The sequence below is a fragment of the Heterocephalus glaber genome, unplaced genomic scaffold (genome assembly GCF_053883595.1).
Source record: "Heterocephalus glaber isolate CG9 unplaced genomic scaffold, H.glaber_assembly_v1.0 deba00001569, whole genome shotgun sequence".
NCBI lineage: Eukaryota > Metazoa > Chordata > Mammalia > Rodentia > Bathyergidae > Heterocephalus > Heterocephalus glaber.
Genome location: NW_028258354.1, coordinates 11,195,885 through 11,220,496, shown reverse-complemented (window position 1 = coordinate 11,220,496; position 24,612 = coordinate 11,195,885). Strand labels below are relative to the sequence as shown.

At 38.0% G+C, this 24,612-nt stretch overlaps 1 protein-coding gene across 2 annotated transcripts in view; it reads right to left on the bottom strand.

Moving 5' to 3' along the window:
* Hmga2 (high mobility group AT-hook 2) overlaps positions 1–23,473 on the bottom strand; it is a 130,600-nt gene extending 107,127 nt beyond the window's left edge. For both annotated transcript variants that reach the window (XM_004861103.3, XM_021241361.2), the window contains exons 1-3: positions 23,357–23,473; positions 20,675–20,761; positions 11,055–11,105 (exon numbers count right to left, since the gene is read on the bottom strand). In XM_004861103.3, coding sequence (XP_004861160.1) covers positions 11,055–11,105; positions 20,675–20,761; positions 23,357–23,467 — 249 coding nt within the window. In that variant the 5' untranslated portion in view covers positions 23,468–23,473. The remainder of the gene's footprint in view (positions 1–11,054; positions 11,106–20,674; positions 20,762–23,356) is intronic.
* Positions 23,474–24,612: the final 1,139 nt, after the last annotated feature.

The window sequence follows — 24,612 nt, the reverse complement described above, 5'->3', positions numbered from 1 at the left end:
AACCATAGAGATGGCAGGACCATCCATTCCAATCCCAACCCCAATCTAATTGAGATTCAAGAGTGTGTCCAGGAGTGGAAATGCTCCCCTAAATCTTAAGAGACTCTGAAGCTGGACTATCTCACAGAATAATGACTAGAAAGGAAATACAAAAACTGAGACAGGTGATAAGAAAATTATATGCCAGGATCAGCTTTTGACACAAAATGGGCGCTATGTGTCTCTTCTGACATCACAATCATTTGGACAGGGAATCAAAAACACCGCAAGACAAATGGAGCTTTCTAACATGATTAGCTAAAATCTTATGTTTCCATATCTCTCCACCTCATTATTCTCTCACCTCCCTGGGCTTTGGAACTTCCTGTCATGGGACACTTCCTCAAAACTGAAAATACCTGGACCTTCCAGGAACTTACTTAGTAAACCCACCCTCCTTCTATTGGTAATGTTAATGCTTACAATTCTAAGTCATACAGCATTGCTGCCTATGTTATTCTGACCATGAAGTACTTATTTCCATGGTAACATAAGCTTAATGTTGTAAGTTTCCCCCTACCAAAAAGCCCTAATTATATACCTACTATATGCCATGTGTCACTTTGAGTGCTTCAACATGCCCGGGGAATAAGTTAAAGAAATAAACAGCATTATTAACCAATTTTCCCCTTTCCTTTATTGTCACATTAGAGTAAGAAAATGGAACACAATAGATCACTAAAATTAGTTTTGATAAAAAAATGAAAAACCACTTTAAAAAATTACTTTGTGAGGTTTGACTAATAAAGCTCTCTTCTGTTTTTCTGATGACCCAAAGCTGTGATAAAAAATTCTTTTAAAGTACAGCACTACAGTCTATTTTGGAAAGCAGAATGCCATTTCCAAAACAGAGGGAATGGAAACCTTAATACAGTGCAAGCTGTTCAAAATCTCTACTGGGCTTGTACAGTCGAGAGCAGCAGTTCACCTCTTAGGTGGGAAGCTATATGCTGGAATTCAAAATAACTGTGCACTGATACCTGCAGGTTATATTTTTAACTGGAGCATATTCACAGTACAGAACAGTGAGGCTCATTTTGGCATACTGGTACACATATATAACACATTTTGATTATTTTCATCCCTAATACTGCCCTCTCCTTTTTTCTCCCCTGCCCTCACCCCCTTCCCTATCTTTAAAAGTCTACTTTCTAGTTTTCTGTCATCTCTCCTTTAGTTATTATTTTAAAATTTTATTTTGAGGTTGTTTATATATGAGAAAACATGAGATATTTAACTTTCTGAGATTGGCTTATTTCACTTAACATGATGGTCTCCAGTTCCATCCATTTTCCTGCAAAAGACCATGATTTCATTCTTCTTTATGGCTGAATAATATTCCATTCAGGTTGTACCTGTAAATCTAATGCAATCTCTTTGAAAATACAGATCAGTGGGTGAAAAAAAAAAGGCAAAGAATACAATTTGAATCCACATTTATCATTAGAAAACAAAAATGCAAAGACCATGCTTTCCAAACACTAAAGGAAAACTGGATTCTATTCACTAAACATTTATTAAGCATTCCTATGGGCCTGGCAATGTACTAACATCAATAGTAATGATCTGTTGTGTGGTTGCTATGTGCCAAGTAAAGTTTTTTGATGATTTCTCATTTAATTCTTCAAAACAATCTTAGGAGATGAAAATTAGTCTTGCAAAGGGGAAAGTGGGGCTGTGGACATTGGCCAGTTTACCTCGATTAAGATGATACCTGAACCCAGGTAGTCTGAGCTCTTAATCACTGCTGAATTCCCTCCTATATCCTCATTGCTAAGGGTAAGAAGGTAAATATGATATGCTTTCTACCTTCAAAGAGCTCATTTTTAAAGATAAAGGAGAGTGCTATTCAGAATTATTAAAGTACATCATTTTCTTTAAGAATCAGTGATTTAGAAATTATTTAATAAACATAAATTATGTTCAGCATGAACAAAAGAAAAAAGAAGACCAATGTGTGTTCAGACTGTGGTTCAGTAGATTATTTTGGTCTTTCTATGCCCTTTTCCTCCTTCTGAGAGCCACTATCTGACAATTTAATACTTATCTTTTTAAGCCTATCTTAACTAGATAAAACGACTCATTATTTTGACAAGGCAAATCTATGTACTTTGATCTTAGCCTCAGTATTTGCTGTGGTGACAATGAGAGAATGTAACTCTGGGCCCACATTGTACCACCGATTCATAGATCATGTATACATAGGTAAAAAATGGCAAAGGATGCTGTTAGGATTTGGGAAGCAAATAATGCCTACGGATGGACTAGTAAATTCCAGCGATCAAAACACTTGAAAATTGTACTTTAATTTAGCCTTACAACATCCAAAGCACAGAACAGTAACTTAGTAGGCATCAGAATTTCCTTTTCAGTTCCCCAGACTACGGGTTCCCCAAAGACAGCTCCCATCTATTTTGTTGGCCTCTTATATCCCCAGAATCTAGTACAGGCTTCATCCCTCTATGGCCAGAGACTTTAGCAAAACACTTAAACAAACTAAAACATCCCCAAATCCAAGGGTCTCAGACTTGGAGCCCTGGGGTTTAAATGGTCCAGCCAAGCAACAGACAAGCAACAAGTTAGTAAACAGATAAGTGTCTAAGTCATCTCTATCATAGTGCAGCCATTTCACATGCTGAGTCACAACACTATGTTCAAGGAAACAATGCGCATCTTCTGGCTGAAGGTGCTGAAACTACAGTATGAAATAATAACACGAGATTCCCTTGGTCATATAGTTAGGGTTAGTTTCATGAACTTTTTTTTCATGAAACGTATTATACGCCTAAGGAATGAGAATATTTGAACTCTAGCTTTGTGACCTTTTAACACAGAAATAAGATCCTGTCGGCATCATAAGGCAATCTCCCTTTACCTGAATTTAAAGAGCTATCATTCCACAAACTGAGTTTTTAGGTAACAACAAGCTTAGTGCAGTTCTTCTGAATTAGAATATGGGCAAAAGATTTACTAGACCAAGCTTATTCTGCAGTTACTATGGAAATGCAAGAGAGAGACTCTGGTTTATTATAACATCCTGAGAAGAACTTCTCTAACTTGTAAAACCATATTAATAAAAAGAACGAACAAATAATGTGTGCAAAGCAAACTCCAGTGTCATGGCCGCATTCCAGTGTTCCTGAGGACAGAGCCTGTGATGGAGCACATCAACAGATAATCTGAAAACCTTATGCTGGGAATTACTCCCAGTCTCCTCACCAACCCCTTTTACCAGAACCGATCCCCAGTTCTGATCCGGCCCCCCACATCTGATAGAGGCACTAATGAGCAGTGAAATGGCCAAAGGGCAGGCAACAGTGGGGAACAGGGAAAACAAAGGAGTCCTGAGACTCCAACATCTACAACCTCAGTCATCAGACCTTGGATGACAGAGCCGGTTGTAGCAATAAAGATTTTTGCATTTTACAACTGTTAAATGTTTGACAAACACTAGTTATGGACAGAATGTTGCTGATAGGTACTTAACATGAATCTGCTTATCCATTTGAAGTAGAAGAAGTAGACTTGATTTGGTCCTACCATGTTGAAAGAATCTGGAAATACTTCAAATACTGAAGAGTTTAGAGTCAATAATTTCTTTTTCTTTTTTTTTTTGGTACCAGGGATCAAACTCGGGACCTTGCGCTTGCAAGGCAGGCGCCGGAACCACTGAGCTAAATCCCTGGCCCTATAATTTCTTGATTTAAAAAAATCTTGCAAACAAACCCCACCCTTAAAAATAAAGCAAAAATATTCTTTTGATGTATGGAATCATAACAGTTTTACCTATTTATCTAGTAAAAATAAGTAGCATATTTAGTATGCATAACATGAGGATTTCCAATCTTTTAGAAATATTTACTGCCAACCATAAAAATTTGAATTTAAATTAAGTACAGTTAAATATATACATATATAGGACTACGGAAGTACACTCTGAAAGAAAAGTCTTACATACATTTTATTTCACATGAAAGAGTCACTGAATTCCATAACATCTTTAACTTTATTCAAGTGAAAATGAGATAATTATCTTGGCCAGAATTCTATAGATTTGATGATATTGTATAGAGAAATAGGATGTTATCCAAATTACTTCCTGTCTACAATTTGCCAGTACAAGTGGGAGAAAAACATGATTGTAGTTTAATGAGATCATCAGGCTATTGTGGCTCTGAAGCCTCATGCCTGGAGTAGCTGACCCTGCACTGCATCATTGTCTTTATAATCCTGAATAGTTAAGAGTCTAGTAGCATTTGTCATACCAAACTGAACCACATGACTGAGTAGAACAGATTATTACTCTCTTCTTTAAAATTTCATTTAACACAATAATTAAAAATAATACTTTGACATTAAAACATAGAGATTAATCTTGAATGAAAACATTAACAATCAAATCCAGTTTTGCTTCCTGGGTATCATTTATTAATACTTTGTATTTAATCTTGTAATTTAAAATAATCATGCTGGGAAATTCTGCTGTAAGTTACTGAAATTAAACAAGTCTTCTCAGTGTTCTGTTGGAGTTTGAAATGTATTCCATTTTTTGTCCGGAGCAATGCTACATAATTTTAGGGAAAAATCATTTGATTAGGCCTAGTTCACCTGCCTACAGGGCAGCTATGGAATTCCGAGACATAATTCCATTACGGCCTCCGGTCAAAACTGAGACCTCAATGATCCAGCAATGCTGTGATGCTCCAGGACAAGATTACACCAGAAGAAGACATCCTGAAAGGAACAAAATCTTCATCTACTCAGTTCCTCATTGTTCTTGGATTGTTGCACTTTGTTTACTGAACTCTCTGCAAGTCATGTGTTACACCTTGTTTATCCTGATGTACTGAACTCTCTGCAAGTCATTCGTTACATATTTTTCTCCCAAGGTGCAGTAAACTGGGGGCTTTCATCTTTGCCACCCAGAGAAGGACTGATCGGACCCAAAGCTCAGCTTCTTTTCAGAGTCTCATTTTTCTACCTTTCCGGTATAATAAGTTAATTTGCCTTGTGCTGCCGTGGCTCACAGGAGACTAGGACTTACTGCAGAGGTTCTAGCAACGTCCCCTTTCCCTGTTACCTACAATTTTTATCATAAAATCTTGCAAAAAAAAGATACTGTTGTTACAGAAAATATTGCTTACCAATTATGAATACATCAGAAATTTTGTTTCAATCACTGGGCATATATTTTAAAAATCTGTGTGCTTTAAAGAAGTTATCTCTTGTTTCTTAAAACATGTTATTATTACAAGTTCCTAAGGAAAATATTTTCACCTTTACACATTCCAGTTTTGATGTTATATTAAAGTCATTTCTTCCCCTCTGACTCCCGTGCAAAGTTATAATTATCTGCAACCTGCATTACTGGATGTCTCCTTCTAAGTACTGAAGTTATATTTCAGTTCAAACAAGGCAAATTTAAATTACAAATGACTAAAAGTTTTTTTAAAGAAACATCTGGAGAGGAAAAGTAATGGAAATGAAAAAAGAATGCTTTAACTTTAAAATTAATTTCCAGATTTTTTAATATGTTAATGTTTGAGATCTTTAGAAAAAAATCAGAGTTTCAAATAGAGTAGTTATAGTAGGTTTTATTCTGATTGAGTTTCTCCAACTTGATACTCAAATCATCACTTAAAAAAAATTTCCAGATTACTACAATGCAGGTAAAACAAAAAGGCCTTGTTAACCTATCTAGAATCCTTACATGTATTTTCCTTCTGTTGCTTATTTCCCTTTCCCTTGCAACTATCCTGAAGATAAAACACGTAAAAATTACCACTTTTCCTTAGTTTTATTTTGTTTCTGTGACACTGGGTATGGAACCTAAGGCCTCTGCACTGAATGGCATTTCCAAACGTTTTTTATTTTATATTTTTATTTTGAGACAAGGTCTCATTAAGTCACAAATTTCCCAGACTGGGCTCAAATTTGTGATCTTCTAGCTTCCCTAAGTGCTGGGATTATAAATGTAGGACACCACACTCATCCTTAGTGATTTATCCTTTGTTATCTGGTCCTTGCTCCTTTTCTTCCAGAAGCAATAGTAGCTTCACTAAGGAACATCTGGATAGGTATAAGAATACATCTTTATTACCTCCCTTATATTCTTGAGGTTTACCTCTACTTTCTAAAATTTTTTTCAATGTTGAAGATTAAACCCAGGAACTCAGACAAGTCTTGTAAGTACTCTGCCACTGAGCTACAACTCTAGCTATTTTTTTATTTTTATTTTTATTTTTTATTTTGCAATGAGGTTTCACTAAATTGCCCAGGCTGAGCTCAATTTTTTTTTTCTTCTTTGATACACTTGCTTTAGTCTCCCAAGTAGCTGGGATTATAAGGCTTGTGCTACCACATCTGGCTCCAAATACTTTCTGTTACTAAAGTAGATATGTGATGAGCATATTTCCTAGTCAAAAGTTGAGAAATGTAAATATTACATAAGTACAATTGGCTGAAGGACAAGCTGATGAAATTCTACAAAAATTCTGAGCCAGCATATGTCTCTATGTACATACAGAGGAAAATAGCAGAAAGGCTACTTTTCAAATCTCTACTATTAGAAGAAAGGCTTACAAGCTACAATGTGGAAATTTTCCCTTATACAAATTAGCTTAAAATGTACTTTAATATAATTTATAAGCAATTCTTAAACTTGATAATATTGATACAATAAAGACATAAGTTCATCACCTAGGGAACTTGATTAATTTGGTGTATAACTGTCATTTCTCCATACGTAACTCCCAGCGGTTGTGTGTAATGAGAGCTGAGGCTACATCTGCTATCAAGCCCTTTGCATGCATTCTCTCACTTAAGCCTCACAAGAACTCTATGGGAACTATACTTTCTATAGAGGAAAAAAACCAAACTTTTAAAAGGTCACATGATTTGCTCAAGATTCCAGTTAACCAAATAATGGGTCAGAACTTAAACCAAAACCATCTGTATCTAGATCCTGAACTCCTCACTGTAAACAAAAATAAGCTATAGCTGATACCAAAGTGAAACTTATACCATTTCTCTCTCCTCTCTTTTCTTCTCTTACATGCATACATACCCAAACTGAAAATCCACACTATCTCATCAAAATAATAGCTATTAAATCTAATTCAAACTAGGATGAAAAAGAAAAAGAAATAAAGTACACAATAGAAGTGCTCTTAACCAAATCTAGTCAATGTGCTCACTAGATCACTAGATTAGTCAACGCTCCATTCCCTCCAGAACCAAGTCAGTTCCACGTTCCTCTCCTACACCTACATATTTTTGGTTAATAAACTTTTGATTAAACTCTCAACTACTGATACCAATTATATTAGATGAGAGGGTTACAGTATGTATTTTTCCATGCCTGTTACATGAATCTGGAAGATTTATAGGGCATATTTTTAAAAAGCAAAATAACTTTAAAACAAAAACAATCCACAAGAATAAAAGGGGAACAATTTGCTTCTGCGCTATATACCCAGTATAGTTCAAAAATATATATATACCCAGTCAGTTCAAAAATATATCTCCAATTCAAGGATATCAGTGAATGGCACTGTTGGAAAGAACTGAGCTTACTATAAAATAAAAGCCCATTTCCTATGGAAAAATGCAATGATTTATTTCTTCAGCACAAGCTTTCCAGCAAAGAATGCCATTGAATAGAATGCCTTGCTGTGGCTGACTGAATATTCTACCATCAGAAGATATACAAGCAAAGAGGAAACACGTTGTCTAGAGAAAATATACAATTTCCTTTTATTTCCTCTTCCAAGTAGAACAACCCTTCTTTGGGGACCAAATTAGGGACTTGTAACAATTCACCATACAAAATTTTCCATTCTCACAGCCAGTAAAAATTAGAAAGTAGGAGAGTCCGTGAGGATGGCCCCAGTCTTCTCAGAAAGGTAAGGGTCTCTGAGCTGGGCACCTCCTATGCGCTTTTTACACAGCATATAGGTCAGATGTCTGAAATCCAGGTTCCTCCACAATAAGCAAGAATGCCATGAAGAAAAAAAAATCATATAGGATCTTTAATTTTTGCTGTGTATTTTATTCCAGCATGGCAGAACATCAGCTGTGTGAGGATGAGTGGTGGAAATAAAGCCATAGAGAGAGTTGAACATAAACTGGAGGACTTCAAAGTAGTGGGGCAGATTGTAACTGATTCACTGGCAGTGTGGAGGCATAAAATATTTCTGAGAATAGCAGTGACATGGCTATAATTTATGGAAGTTAGCTGGAGAACACTATAGGATAGCCCAAAGGTAGAAGAAATGAAAGTCAGAGTTAAGAAGCTCTAACCAATGGAGGTATACAGCTGGTTAACTTTCACTGTATTTGCTTACACTTTTTTTTTTTCATTTTAGCCACATTAATCCTATGACTTCAAAAAGCTCATATATTCTCTATTGTTTATTATATTTCCCATTAGATTACACAGGTCTTTTTTTATGGATTGGTTTAACAGAATGGAATGTCCTTTCAGAGTTCTGATGCTTAGAAAATAGCAGACCTCCATTTGATATGTTTGCCACTATTAACTTGATCAACAATGTGGTCTCTGGAGTATGATGGAAATAGCACCTTCTGATTTTTGAGATTAAGTCAAAAAAGACTGTTATGGTTTGGATCTAAATGTCTCCCCAAAGCTTCATGCAGTTATAGATGGCTTTTTCAGAGGTGACTGAAGCTAGAATGTGTGATGCTGGGATTAAGGGAGTGCGATTACTAAACCAGTACACTACTAATCCCGGTGGTCTGGATACGACAAAAGGGGCAGAAAGATGCTGTTAATTTTCCCTTGTTGCTTTTGCCACTGTGTGGGCACCATGAACTTTCTCCTCTGCAATGCCCCTCTGCCATGTGCCACTCTGCCTTGGAGCCAGATGATTATGGACTGAAATCTCTACAAACTGTAAGCTAAATAAACTCTTTCCTCTTTAATTTTGGTTGTCAGGTACTCTGTCTCAGCAACAAGAGAAAAGTAACTAAGACAAAGGCCTTGCGGTTTCTCCAAGGTTACCAGAACACTCTGTGGGAGCTCTGAGTGCAGATAAGATGGCTGACTACCCTGAGGCGAGCAAGCTGGAGATGCCATGTGTCCACAACCAGGGGACACTCCCCGACATGCTCAGACTTCCAGCCAATCAAAGGACCAGACTTACAAGTGAAGAAGCCTCCTAATTCTAAACCCCAAGTATGAGAGTCAACCCAAGATGTTTGAGTCCTACTGGCTGAGGCGCCAAGGATCTTAGAGCAGATAATGCCTTTCTGATGTGCCTTGTCCATATTCTTGACCCAAAGACTACAGGAGCATAATAAAATAGTTGGGTTTTTTTACACTATTGAGTTTTTGGGTAGTTGATTAAACAGCAATAACTGACTGGAACCATACGTACGGCAAAAGACATGATAAACTAACTGGTTATAGAACCCACACCTGGAATATGATACGTAGTTCTGGGTGACATATTTTAGAACATTAAAAAACAAACATGTTTACAAAAGAATAACAAGAATATTTCTTTATGAGGGGAAAAAAAGAAAGGATTGGAGATAATCAAACAAAAATGAACGAAGAGTTTGTATTAATTGTCCGTAAGAATTTGAAAAGCTACCATGAAAGTGAAAACATTTACTCTGTCTATTCCTAGCAGGGAGGCTAGAGACAATGGGAAGAAGTTACAGGGAGTCAGATGGAAGATTTTTTAATGTTCTGAGCTTTCCAGGAAGGAGGAGGCAAGTTTAAGGAATAGTGAGTTCTGTAACACTGAAGGTAATCGGGTAAGCTCCATGGCCACCATGCACTGTTTAGGTTTGGAGAGAATTCATTTATTGAATGCAAGCTAAATGAAATGCCTTTATTTTAAGATTGCACTGTAACACTGAGATGTTTTTAATCTTAAAATCATCTCCATTTCCCTTTGCTAAGAAATTTAATCCCAACACATGCGAAGCAGAGAAAAGAATACAAGATGAATAAATTAAGTGAAAGTCAATACCAAAGTATAAATAGAATGTGATGCAGGACTCAAGAAGAAAGGAATAGCAAACTAACAGGAAAATATAATCCAGGATACCAGGAAAGAAACTTAAAAAAAGAAGTGGAGCATGAAGAACAAACCAGGGAGGAAGGAAAAGGAAACGTAAGAATTCATCATATACTATACCAGGTACAGCGGATGCCCTTGCCCTTTCTGAGATGCGGATGTACTTAATTTTAAGACTTTTCTTCTCTTTCAGGGGAAAGACACACCAGACGAACATGGGTAATGTGGTGACAAAGGGGACAACATTCAAGTGGTAAAATAAGAAAAGTTCTTCAGCAACCACTGAATTTCTGAACATCTGTACACATGTGGGGTCAAGTGCGTTTGAATCATCTCTGCTGTCAGTATGTAGCGAATGATGACTATGGGAAGCAAGAAGAACTGGAAATTAAAACCCTGTTTCCTAACAAAGCCAGTGTCAGAGAGAAAACACAAGCTACCTATAAAATCAATTTGTTTAAAACAAGGCCATGGGGGAAGCCAAAGAAAAAGAAAGAGAGAGAAAGAAAGAGAAAAGGAAAGAGGGGAGAGGGAGGGAGGGAAGAAGGAGGAAAGAAGGAAGGGAGGAAGGAAGGAAGGAAATGTTAAGTTATTTTCATCTGAATTTTATCACCATTTATAAACAACTTCTAAGATTACATAATAGCTTTAATCCTCGTTACTCAAACCATAGAATAAGTCATCTCATTATTACCCCATCTGAAGGAAGAGGAGAGACACCTTTGATGTTAATAAGAGATAGAGGAATGACTTTCAGGAAAGCAAAGTGCTCAGAGGAAACCCCAGAGCCTAATGGTAAGCAGTAATAACCTCTCACTTACTTGTTAACCTTTTCGAAGATTCATCAAACTGGAAGTTAATAATTTATGTAATCCTTGAAGTAAAACTAACATTTTTCATGGTTTTATTTTTTAGAAAACAATTTTTTCTTTACTAAAAGAGCAGAAATTATGTCTTATCACTCACCCATTTCCTAGGTCTGCCTCTTGGTCGTTTTTCTCCAGTGGCTTCTGCTTTCTGCAAAATGAAAAAAGGAAGTTACATAGTTTCCTACCTGACATTATTTATAGTACTGTGCCAAGGGAGATGTTTCAAGTAAGAATGTTCTGGATTGTAGATTAGGTATCTAGATGCTTTTAATAACCTTTTTCTCCTTTAAGGTTCATCATCTTCTGCATTTTTTTTAGTAACGTCTTCATTTTTCATTACATTAGGTAAAGAGGCATCTATGCAACCCCTCAACATAAAAGACTCCCCTGGAGTGATCTATTCTGAAATACATTAAAATGCTTTTGTAAAATCGATTTTCTTTCATTTCTGTTCACAGTAAAAAATAGTGCCACATCTCATAATTCCATAAATTAGCATTTTAGAAAATAAATGATTTTCTTTGCACATCACAACTAAAGTTATAAAAATTACTACAGATGTATTGATTTAAATTTATAAAACATGTCTACCAATACTGCTAGTGAAAAGCAAGTCTTAATGTGAAAAAGAATACATAAGCATTCTAATTCAAAATAATAAGCATCAGCCCATTTCTACATGATTTATTTCCTGTTTCTTGCCAAAAACAATCACTTGTCAATCAGTTAATTTAAGCAGAGAAATAAAAGGCTGGTAAAAATCATCAGTGTTTGTCCCTGAGATGAAAACTATGGCTGCCTAAAAATAATGATTAATTAAAAATTTATATTAATAACAGGTCATGAATGTATTCTCGACTATCTTGAGGATTTGTCTAATTGTTTTACTTCACAGATTTTTTTTTTCCTGGCATCAACTTTTTTAACAATTGAATCAAACTTTTAACATGATTTATAAAGTAACTAGCCTTTTTCCCATTTCTTTCACCTCTACTCCAGTTCCAAGCACATCAGTACACCAACACATCAGCACACACACACAAATACTGCTTCATATCTACCTTCTCTGAAAACATGTGTTTATACTTTTCAGAACAAAGAAAACAGTACACACTGTTCTGGGAACAAGAATCATTTCAAGGCTATCTTAACTCAAAAATACAGTTAACCTGAGCCAGGATAATTTGTTTTCTATTTTACTTTTGTTACCTACATTAACAGCCAATGAAGATATAAATTATAGTCTATACTACTAAATGCAACTTTCCTCTTTCTCTCTTCAATCTAATAAAAATACATATACATAAATGACAGATAGATATAGATATGTAGATAAGTAGATGGATATCTGGCATTACTATCTAGCAGGCATATGAATTCACCCAAACTCTGTGATTGTAATGTTAGCTTACATTTACTGCGAATTTAAAATAGCACAGGCACTAGGCTAAATCACTCACATGTGCTACTTTAATCTGTCCAGCAGCCTTATAAAGTGGGTATTATTATTTCTCTTATTTTGTAAATGTGCAATTAAGTCTCAGATAGGTTAGGTGAATAACTTGTCCAAGGATAAGCCAGTAAGTGGCAGACCTGTGGCCTAAACTCAAGTTATTGCTGATGTCACAAACTGTGCGCTCCTAAACGCTCAACAATGCCATCTGCCCTTATACCAGAGAAAATATTTGGAAACAAACTGTCATTGTATCGGCTAATTTTCCAAAACACAAGGAAATCTACGATCTCTGTTAAGTTTGGGCTCTCTGAATTGTTATTACTTTTGAATGGCTTCACAAAGGAATCATTTATTGTCAGGGTTAGTGGCAACACCTTACCTTCAGTCACAGGGAGCATGAATTAAATTAAGTGAAAGCCAGGAATGCTCAGGAAACTACACTCCCTTTTAGAGTGTTTTCTCCTGGAGAGAAGGAGGTCTCCTGAGAGGAACAGATTCTACTTTAGAAAGCTTACTTCAAATCTCTACTCTGCCATTTTGGCTTTATGACTTTGGGCAAGTCCCTGAAAGCCTTAATTTGATTTTATCTCTAAAATGGAGATACTTCCTTCTATGAGGTGACATCAAGGTATATTTAAGTGCCTGCCATCAATGAATAGCTCATAAACATTCTTTCATTCCTAACAAGATGGAACCCTTAAAGCGGAAAGTTTTTCTTTAGGTTAGTCCAATCTCATAGAAGGTTCAACCAAAGAAAATATTCCACTACATCCATCACTTATAGAAGAAAGTTTTTCAAAAACCCTGTGGGGCTCCTGCACACTAAGTTACGAGAGTACAAAATTCCCTAACAGGAGATACAGGCTCTGATTTAATCTTTGGGAGCCACTGTAAGATTGCATAGTTTACCCAAGAGTAAGTTACACAAACATGGAAGGTAGAAATCCTTTTCTAATGTGAATGGAAATGGGGACAGTAGGTGGGGCTGGGGGAGATGGCAGTTGACCTTAAAGCTAACGGTGTCCTGCCGGGCTTTTCCGTACAGTTGTTAAGTTTCAGGGCCATGATGTGATCTGGGTGTATCCGAAATCTATTGAAGAGAGTTTTTAAAAAAGGTTTCTCTGTATTTCAAAGTCAGAGGAAACAAATCTCTCAAAGAAAGACCTGCAAGTAAGATAACTTTTAAATGAGCATCTGATTTACAAAAAGCCTATTGAGAAATAAAATTCATACCATTAACTAAAAGGCAAAATACCATGATTATCATTCAGACTTGTCAAAAGCAAACTTGCTCCTTGGTCACGCAGACCAGAGCTACATGTAAACCGAAACTCTCTTCTGAGACTACATCTAGAAGAAACACATTAGCTGTGCTGTGTGGCTTCGATCTGGGAGGTTTGCAATTGTTTTTAAAAACCCACATCATTTAATCATTCTAATCAAACTCCTCAAAGGCTGCAAAAAAAGTTAGGATTTTAGTTTGTAAACCAGCAGAGATTCAGGATTGTTACATATTGAAAAATGCTGACTTTAATGTTGTTTTTCCTGTGTTTAATGCTCTGCAAGATATTGTTTTTCAATGAGGATAAACAAAGCATTTGGGAGACTTGTTTTGTCTTAATATGTCAACATATGCAAAATTGTAGGAATGTATATTTTGTTTTCTTTTGCCTGAATAGAATTTGGTTCTATACTACTAACCAATGCATAAGTGACACATAACTAGCTCTAAGTATTTATTGCTTATATAGAGGGGAAAAAGAGACATAGGAACTAAAATTTCAGAGTTACCAGGATTGTTATAGCAGTATTCACAACTATCATAGCTTGTTAAAAGCATTATTTCCTTACTTCATTTGCATTTTATTTTTTTTAAATTTAAATTCAAACTGTATACTTAATTTTATAATATGTTTAGAAGCAAGTTACCGAGAATGAGGAGGAATGTTAAACTGGAAATATATTTATTTCTTTAAGAAGTTCTTATACACTGGGCTCTCAAATGTGCTCCACATTTTTGAAAAATTGAGAAAAGAAATTCAGCTAGTAAATATCTCTCTTGAAATCGAAAACAGCACTTAACGTTAGTGCCTGTGTGCAAGAGGTATTCACTACATATCTACGGAGGGAAGGAAGGAAAGAAGGAAGAAGAGAAGAGAGGAAAGGAGGGAAGGGAAGAGAGAAGGGAAGGGAAAGGAAGAAGCTCTGGTGTTTATGTGTTTTATCTTTTTGTTATAAAAATTTGAGAACTTAGCAAAATTTTAATTTCATTTCTTATAGCTTTCTCATTTAACATACAAGGAAACTTCTGGACTGCTGTAATCCACAAATTCATAGAACTGTGGTTTAAGGGGCTCTCCAAAAGTTTCTCAAAACTCCATTTGAATTCTGCATCTCAGGTCACACAACATAGTAGAAATCTATGTAGCAAATACTTTATAAAATACCTGGCAGTACGTAGTAGCAGAAATGGGATAAGCTTTAGAATTAAGAGTTGAATTCAAAGCCATGTATCATCATTTAATTGAGTTGAACATTAAACATATCAGTTTATTGACTCTGAAACCCATTTTGCTCATTTCTGAAATAAGGATCACAATAACTAACAGAAGGATCAATATATATGTGTATATTTATATGTAGTGCCTATCAGCTATGACATTTGTGAAGTACTCAAATATAATTTGTCTCCTACTTTAAAATGCTACCCTTAAAAAGAAGACCTACCAATTCTATAAGTCTTCCCAGTGATTTTCCGAGCATAGTTTTACATAAGTAGGGCAGCCATTTACTTCCCCTATTTTCTACTTCATGGGAAATACAGTGACCTGCCTAAATTCATAAGTAGTAAAACCAAGACACAATCTGATGTCAAAGCAGTGAAAGGTTTGTTCTTTGGGGAGACATTCTCATATGAAATAAAACTGCCATGACGAAGTTAAAAAGTAAAAGAAAGCCTTCGAAGGTAAAAATGAACAGTTGAAAGTAAAATATTTTCAAGATTTTTGTAAAGATATAGATAAGAATAATGATTGGGAATCAAAAGAATAATTCAAATCTAACTTCAGGGTCAAGTTTAGATAGCTATTAATTTTTTGCAATTCTAAATGTTCTCATTATATATACATATATATATATATATATATATATATATATATATATTTTAAAGACTAAGATCTGCTTGGACCTAAATGTATATGGAACTGACTAACCAAAATCTAGAAAATCACATTTTATTTCTTTCAATTACTCTTAAAATATAAACAGTGTAAAGCAATGTACATTGACATAAAAATTAACTCAACTAATCACTGAGCAAATTCTCATTTTACCTTTTTGATAGGCCAGCTCTGTGAGTTCCCCAATTGTTAACGCAACCATTTTTAATCTTAAAAAGCAGTTATAATTTGTTCTCACAATACATTTTTCAGGGGGAAATTCCATCACTTATTGTAGCTTATGCTTGTTACTCAAGGAAGCCCTTATTGTCACCTCTCCCATCTTTATGTTGCCCATGGCTGTCTTCACGTGTACAAACACTAACTTAAAACCCAGGCCAAAAAGACAGGAAAAGTTATCATTTTCAAAGTTGGAGATGATCCTCCTTTAAATCTTCCCTTTATGTATAGTTAATAGCAGAGATTCAAGAGTTCACAAGTGTTACCTTCTGCACAAACCGTCTCCTACATTATCCTAAGGAGAATGACTACACTAGTCCCCACTAAATCAAATAGGAAATGCTACTCAAAATTGTTCAGTGCACTGTAAAATCATTGCCTTGGTGCAATGTAAAACCAAGCAATAGCCTGAAATATAAATAATTCTCCACTCATTTTTTCCTCCTGGTTGGCAGAACATAACTGCAGATTCATAACTGAAAACTGCAGCATCTAGGACCTGGAAATTCAGCCTTGTGCCAAGCTATACAGTTCTAAAGTGAGCTTTAGAAACTGCACAAAGTTAGCTAACAGGACAAGACTTATTCAAAGGATTTAACTGGCATAAAATGCTTTTTACTGCATCCACCTATTCTGAAGAAGAAAGAACTGAAATGCAAGAGAATACAATTTGGTATCTTCAAACTCTTTAGCAAAATGATCTGTTGAGACCTGGAGATAAAAATCAGCCAGGGATGTAGGTCAGCCAAAATAATGAGGAGCTTTTGATGAAAGGGCTCAGAAGGCTGATACTTTCCAGAGGATTCTAACTATGGGTACCCTGACATCAAGTTACTATGAGTAAAATAACTCAAATGTATTTGAATCTCCCATATTTGGAATATTGCCAGATAGAGTTTATTGATACATTAAGACTTTGTTTTCCTGGCAAAGTGAAGCAAATAAATAAATAAGTGAATCAATTTAGGTAAGCGAGCTTAAACTACTAACATACTGGAAGCAATAAACTAATAAATTCTATATGCCTGAATTTATTTGTATACTCACAGAGGGCTCTGAATCCCATTATGGAACTTACCTGCCCATTAAAACACAGAAAAATAAGCTAACTCCTACTACGATTGTAGAAACCATAGACTGGAATAGTACACAACCCCCAAGGCCATCTTTCTCTGACTTACATATAACTGTTGATGCCTTTGGTAACTCTTCAATGGTCCTACTATATTCTGAAGAAAATTCTATTCTCATGAAGCTCTAAGAATTAGAACTCTTAGAAGTGATGAGTTAGAACTTTTGGTTTGACATGATAAGTAAAACCCACATTATCTCTCCCTAAAATATCTGTGATTGATATTAATAATTTATCAAAAGTCAGTCACATTTGTAGAAGTGCAAATTATAGTGCTCAGTTAATATCAGCCCTTCTTTTCACAGCAAATTGAAGAAAATCAAAATATTTACTCCAAACACATTATTTAAAGTATACATACTTTACCTGGATGATATTTTCAATCTGCACTTTGTTTTCTAGGTCTGGCCATTACATCTAAAGTCAAAAGGAAAGTCAAGCAAATCCATAACATTACAAAGTAAGGCTGCCTCACACCTGAGATCTTTTTTTTGTAGTCACTTTCCTCCTATTAAAATTTAACTCAACCTCAGAAAAATACTTTTAGAAGCACTTGAGTGAACTGCTTTGAAACCTAAAGATGAGTTTGACTTGTGACTTTAAACAGAAGGATTAGTGACAATCCTCTGATTAAAAAAGAACAACAAAACATAAAAGAGGTTACCATCTTCCTTCTCTCCAAAGATGAGAAAAGCAAAAATATAAAGTATTTCCATCCAACACTATCATGAGAAGAAAACAAAAAACAAAAAAGGAAATTAAGAGACATCTGATAATAAGTGTATCTCAAACTTAAAAACAAACAAAAGAGTTAAGAATTTCTTTCTCACTCAAATTATTTATTTAGGAAAACATCAACTTCTGCTCTTCTTTTCTCCAGATTACAGTATAAGACTGGCTCAGGAACAAAGTTTAAGGACTCAGACTTGAGTTATCAGGAATGACTATAGAATTCCCACATAATGGTCCACCCATGGGAATGAGTTTTAATGGAATATAAGTAGACTGATGAACAATGATCTCCTCTGCCATAAGAAATAACATAAAAATTGTGTTTTCATAAACTTGTTTTACATGTCATGTAAATCAATTTTCTATTGAATGTGGCCTGAAATTAAAGTGATGGTTAATTTAATAATCCTCCACTTGATCTTTCAATATTCTGCATACACTGTCAAGTTTCACACTGTTAATTTTCTAACAAGCAGTTTTGCTTTCAAATGTCCCAAGGTCAGTTGCTGGATCTGAACACAAACTTTGCAAGTAAAGAAATTTCAAGCAGCAAAAAATTTTGAATACACAGTATCAGGATTTAGTGTACAATGGATCTCCTCTCATTTTAGAGTTCTTTTCCTCTCATATACTTACCAGTTTTTATAATATATTTTTCATTGTGATGTGCCTCAGTGTGCAGAAAAATACCCAATTAATCACAGAAGATTCGTATCTACTCTGGTCAGTCTAACAAGGTATTTTTTTCTTGTAGTGTGTTATGAACAATATAAATTTTTCTAAAAAGATTTGCAGTTCAAACCTTAATGAACATATGCTTCATTAGAATACAATATATATTTGAATAACAAGGATATCTTTAATAATCATGTTTATATAAGGTAGTAGCATACTCAATAAATACTGATTTGAAAATGAAAACAACTTAAGTCTATATAAGCCATAAACAATTCATCAATGTCATTTATTACTTTGAAAAAATATTATATTCTGCAAATAAAGAGTAATTTATAAAACTGAAGAAAAAGAACAATTACATTATGGGCAAATGTATTTTTTCAATTTTATCAGAAGCAATTTTGTAACAAAGTTATATGAAATAATTGTGTTTGAAAGGATGAAAGATTTCAGATACTTCTGAAGGACTTCTTTAGGAAAAGAAACCCTATTTGTGTTTTGCAAATTGTAGTAATATATGTATACATAGGAAGACTTATCAGAAATACTAATGATCTAGTATGGTCATTTGAAAATGTTTATTACTGAAGTCACTGAAAATAAATCAATCCTTACTTGGGAATAGGTCAACTTTTGGTTATTTTGCTTTGGGTAGTAAATTAGACGTAAGTCTCAGCTTTCCTTTTGTCTATAAAGATGCTGTTAGTGGTAAACTTTTTTAAATGAAGAGAGGATGGAAATATTTTTATCTACTTCAAATAAATGTAATGGAATAAAATCTGGAAGATAGTTCATTTCCTTTTTTGTATTAAATTTTGAATAATTTACTTATATTGAGTTTTAAGAGTTTCTTCCTGGGACATGTTATACAGCTTAAATGTTTGTTAGCTACCTACTAATTCCACACTTATACAACATAGAATCTAACTCCTTGGCAAGATTAGCTTTTTAGTTAATGTATAAACCAGGTAAAACAGAATAAATAGTGTTTACATTAAGAATACCAGATTATATATTGTCACTTTTAAACAAGGATACTTAGAGCTACTGTAAAATTTGATTGTGTGTGAATCCTAACTCCTATGAAGCAGTTAAATTTAAATATATGAGAAATCTCCTCCTTCAGTTCTATTCAAAACTGTTAAAACAGGTAAAACTCATAATTACTTCCCAAATAACTTTCTATGTACTACTAGTTATTATGGCAGTTCACAACACTGAAAACTATCATATATAATATGGTTTGTGCCTACAATCACAGTAAAACACACATATATAAAACAATAATCCCCAAAAGATGAGCATATAGTTCTTTTTAACATGATCTTTTGTATATGGTATATTCCAATCTGTTGAAAAGATGTATTAAAAGTCTACTTCTGATGTTTTAATCTTTGTTCTAAACTACTACACAAACCTACAAATAAAATGTAACTTCTTTTAATTTACTTATAAAGACAAAATTAGTGACTTATGTTCACCTTCATTTTGCTATACTTGCATTTACCCTGAGATATTTCTTCTTTGCTAATTCAAATACAACCAACATGAAGTTATCTTAAACTGCAATTTAAATTTTATTAAGAAAAATACTGAATATTAAACTTGACTGGCTTCTACGCTGCCCAAAAATATATATTAAATGAGTCAAATATTTGTTTTAAAAACTTGTCATTGTCCAATTCAGAGCATAACACGTGACGAGTTTTCTTGAGATTATGATATACATAATTTATTGCAGGTTTATTATAAAACAAACTATCATCACATTTAAAGTTGTAAAATTCATGAAATTTTTGCAGTATTCATGTAATTGTATTTACTTCTAATTGTCATCCACTTCAGAAAGTACTTTTAACAGAGTGACTAGGCTTACAGTAGTCATGTAAATAAGTACAAAGTAAATTCATCTCCATCATTTTTCAGAGGAAATTGCAAAAACTTCACCAACAAGAAGAATCTAAAGTTTTGATTTGTTTTTAACTATTTCACAATTGCTGCAAATATTAATTGTATCCTTCTCCACTGCTACCCCACCATCCCCTAGCCCTTTCCTCATCCCTCCACCCCCAATTAAGGTTCATAATATTTGGTGTTTGTTTAAAAATAACATTGTAAGCATCTTCATGAACCTTTTACATTCAGCTTGTACTTGCAAGAAAAAAAAATTAACTCCCATCTAATGTTCAATGTAGAAAATGTGTCTTGGGTTACCCACCTAGGGAAAATCCTTAAGTGTGGATACAGAATGGGGAAAAAAATATAGGGTGATTCCTAAAGTCATTGATGAAGTTAAGAGAGGGTGACTTGAGAATTCTCACCTTTTGAGCGGCTTTAGAGGGACTCTTGTTTTTGCTGCCCTTGGGTCTTCCCCTGGGTCTCTTAGGAGAGGGCTCACTGGTTGGCTCCTAATTGTGGGGGGGAAAAAGATGCTGTTGTGGCAAGACCGTGTGAAAGAAATTGAGTGTGACTCTTTAGCTGTATTTTCTGCATGTGCTGCTCAACAGAGCTGTTGGAACACATTTCAAGGATAAATGATGATAGTACCAAGTTTACAGAAAGAGGAAATAACTATACTTTTAATCCAAGGATTCAAAGCGGAAACTATTTTGCATATGAAAACTAGGTTCTATTGCATACCTACAAGGGTAGGAAAGCCTGAAAAGATTGCAGGTTTTGGGAAGAAAATAATTTATTTTAAGGTATAAAATTTAGAAGTGTGAGCATTTGGCAATTCATAGAAATAATAAGCATTTTAGGTGAATGTCACTTCCATTATACTAGCATTTCAAACAACAGAAATATGAAGCTAGCCATAGATATTTCAGCACTGTAGATATCCCAACAATTTCCCATCTTAAAGGTGGCTTTTAATCTTCTGTACATACCTGCATTGTAGGTCAATTAGGATGCAATCGACACATTGAGCTAAAGACTGGAGCAATTATCCAAGTTCTTCAGCTCAAATTAACTCTATTCCTTCTAAAATTTCCAAATAATTATGGTAAATCTGAGGTGGGAGGTTTTGCTTGAATTATCTAGATAATTGCTTCAATTCTCCACTTCCTTTCCGAGAGGGAGGCATGGTCTCCAGTCAAAATTTTAATATCTTTTTATAAAAATAAACATGTTTTCTTCAAAACTTTCTTTTGAGAAAACTTACAGGGATGGGGTGGAGAAAACTAAAAGGAGGAAAAAAGTGAAGAGGACTGGAAGTATTGGAGAAGGAGAAATTGAAACAGTCACTAGGTTTAGCAGAACTTTAAATGGCTCCTATGCCAAGCAGTAAATACAAGTGGTTAAGAAAATGTGATGATTAATATTCCAGATTCTAAATATTTACCTTGTGAATCATCTATTCATATTTCATTCAGATTCAGTGGTTAAATAAGACTAATTAAAATGCAGTACAGTTCTCAATGAAAATTCGCTTCTTATTGAGAGAATCTGGGAAAGGTTCCTTCCCTGGGATACTAGCGCCAGTGGGCACATCCTGAGCAAACACATCGAAGACACATTTTTCTTTCTTTGTGAACTCTGTCTTAACTCAAAGGTAAGACCTCCAATCACCTCCAGATACCGTTGCATTTTCTTTTAGTTTTTTTTTTTTAAATGAGGAGGATGCAATTAGCGGAGCGAGAGTGGGAAACAAGAAGGATAGGACAGAGACTTCCTGGGAGGTGTAAAACAGGATCCAAACGTGCTAAGAAGTGTCGCCTGCGCAGAGCGGGAAAACTCAGAGGTCTCTAGATTGGCTGGTTTCCTTTGATAGATTCAGAAAGATACAACCTTCTCTCCGTTTTTCCTAAAATGTACGGGCAACAAACATTGTTCAATTTCCCTCACCTTCCCCTTCCTCTGGCTTTGGGATTCTAGGGTTATTTGATTTATTTGCCAAAAGGAAAGCGATTTAAGGGAAAGGAATGAAAGAGAAGTTTTAAAACCGAGGAAGTGGAGTTTACATGTTCTCAATAGTCCTGTCCCACTCCACCCCTGCCCGCCTAGCCTTGGAAATTTCAGCGAACAAAACCCCCGCCCTGGGCGCTGAGCGGAGCTCTGCAAGAGGCGGCTGCACGCTTAATTGGTTGCATCCGCAGACAAAACCTTCCACTCTGCGGGGTCCGCGGCGCCCCTCGACTGTCCCCTCCCAGCCCCTAACCACTCGTCCCGGGAAGTCTGCAGCTCTAGAGTCTGGGATCCAGGAGCAAAAGGCAGACGGGGCGCCTGGTGAGGAAGTGACCCTAGCTACCGTGCACTCTCTCGGACTCTCCGTCCAACGCGCCCCTGGAGGGGCGAGTTAACTCTGTCCCCCCGCGGGGGCCTAGGTTTCCCTGTAGCCCCTTCTCCAGGCCACCGCTGGCGGCTGCTGCTCGGCATTTAAAGATCCCAGAGATCACCCGGCAGCCAGGTCCCCTCGCGTTCTTTGTCGGGAGGGTACAAACCTTGGACCACCAAGAGTTTGGAGAGGGCGCCAAGGGGGTGGCTGCGGCGCGCCACCCTCCCGTCCGCAAACAACCCCGAGAGGCGGGAGAAAGAAAGACCCTAGGGCCCCCAGGATACCAACTCTTTCAGCCCTGGCCGGCCTGAGCGCCTTAGTCCCCGGCGACCACTTTCCTCGGGCAGCTGCAAAAGTGGCTCAGAAAGCGTTGTCGAGTCCCGGTTTGTGAGAGGCCGGCCGCTGCCAGTCACCAGGCGACACCGCGCCACTCGGGCCGTGCACAATAGCGAAAGTCTGAGGACGCGCTTCCCCCGACCCCACTCCTGCCAGTCCGCGGCCGCCGGCAGCCGGCCCCCACCTCAGGGCCCCGGGGGGCTCGGGCGCCCAGGGACTCTGCGGCTCTCTCTGGGGGACTCTGCCGTCCGCCCCCGTCCCCGTCCGCCCCGCAGCGGGCGGCCGCCGCCGCGGCCACTAGGCTCCCGCGCTCAGGTCGCCCGGCGCGTCGCGGGGCCCTCGCAGAGACAACAGGGGTGGGCTGGGGTTCCCAGCGCGTCCGCGTACTGACTTGCTGCTGCTTCCTGGGCCGGCCGCGTCCTCGCTTCTGAGGCGCCGGGGCGGCAGGTTGTCCCTGGGCTGAAGTGGACGGCTGCCCGGCTCCTTCACCGCGTGCGCTCATCCTGCCTCCCGCCGCCGCCGCCGCCGCCGCTATCGCCGCTGCAGCCGCTTCGCCTCCGCCGCCCGGAATCTGCCCAGCACCTTTGGGAAGGCTGGGTGGGGGGCTGGAGAGCAGGCGAGGGGAGCGAGAGCTGGCGTGCGGCGAGGGCTGCTGCTTCTCAGGCTGCCGCCGCCGCCACCATCAACACCGGACGTCCAGCGGCTGCCAAAGAGAGAGAAGAGGGGAGGAGGAGAGGAGGAGGCGCTGCCGGTGGCGGACGCCGCGGTGGGTGAGCGCCGGAGGTGGAGGTGGCGAGAGAAGGAGGTGGCGAGAGGAGGAGGAGGAGGGAAGCGAGGGAGAAGAGGAAGAGGCTCGGAGTCGAAGAGACGCTTCTCGCGGTTTGGGATCAGGATTTGCGGGCACTGGGAGCGCTTCGGCAGCGGCTTGGAAAGGGAAGAGACTTGGAGTGAATTGTGTCCCTTGAAATGTTAGGCGGGGAAAGAATTCCTCCTCCTCTCCCCCCCCTCCGCGCGCAGAGAGAGCGAGCGAGCGAGAAAGGGAGAGAAAGGGACGAGGCAGTCGGAAAGCAAAGAGAGGATGGGAAGATTCTGGCGGGATAGGGTTGGGCACCGGACGCGAGCGAGGGACCGAGGGACAGAAGCAGTGGGTGGCACCGCGCCTCCTCGGGTGGCGGGAGCAGGCAGCGGCGGCACCAGAGTCCGAGAGGGACGGGCTGCTAGCTCCCGCGTCCTGCACCAAGTGCGCGCTGCCCGGGCTGGGAGTCTCTGAGTTCCTGGCCCAGGATTCAAGGGGGATGAGTGTGTGCGCGCTTGCGGAGGGGGTAGCGGGCGGGGCGGGGGGGGAGTGCCCACCTCTAATCGTGGGCGGATAAAGGGGAGGGGGCTGCGCAGGAGGAAAAGTATGAGGAGGAGGGAGGCCAGGCGGACCGCCGAGCCAAGGCGCCTGGCCGGGAGCCAGAGGCAGCGTTCGAAACAACTGCCTCGGCGGCGGCGGCGGCGGCGGCGGCGGCGCCCGGGTGCCACCCGGAGCCCTGCTCACGTGCTCCTGCCCGGCGGCGGGGTTAAAGGGACAGGCCGGGGATCCCGAGCCGGTTCCCCTTGGGCCTCGCCCCTCCGGCCGCCGGAGGTCACCACCCCCGGCGCTTG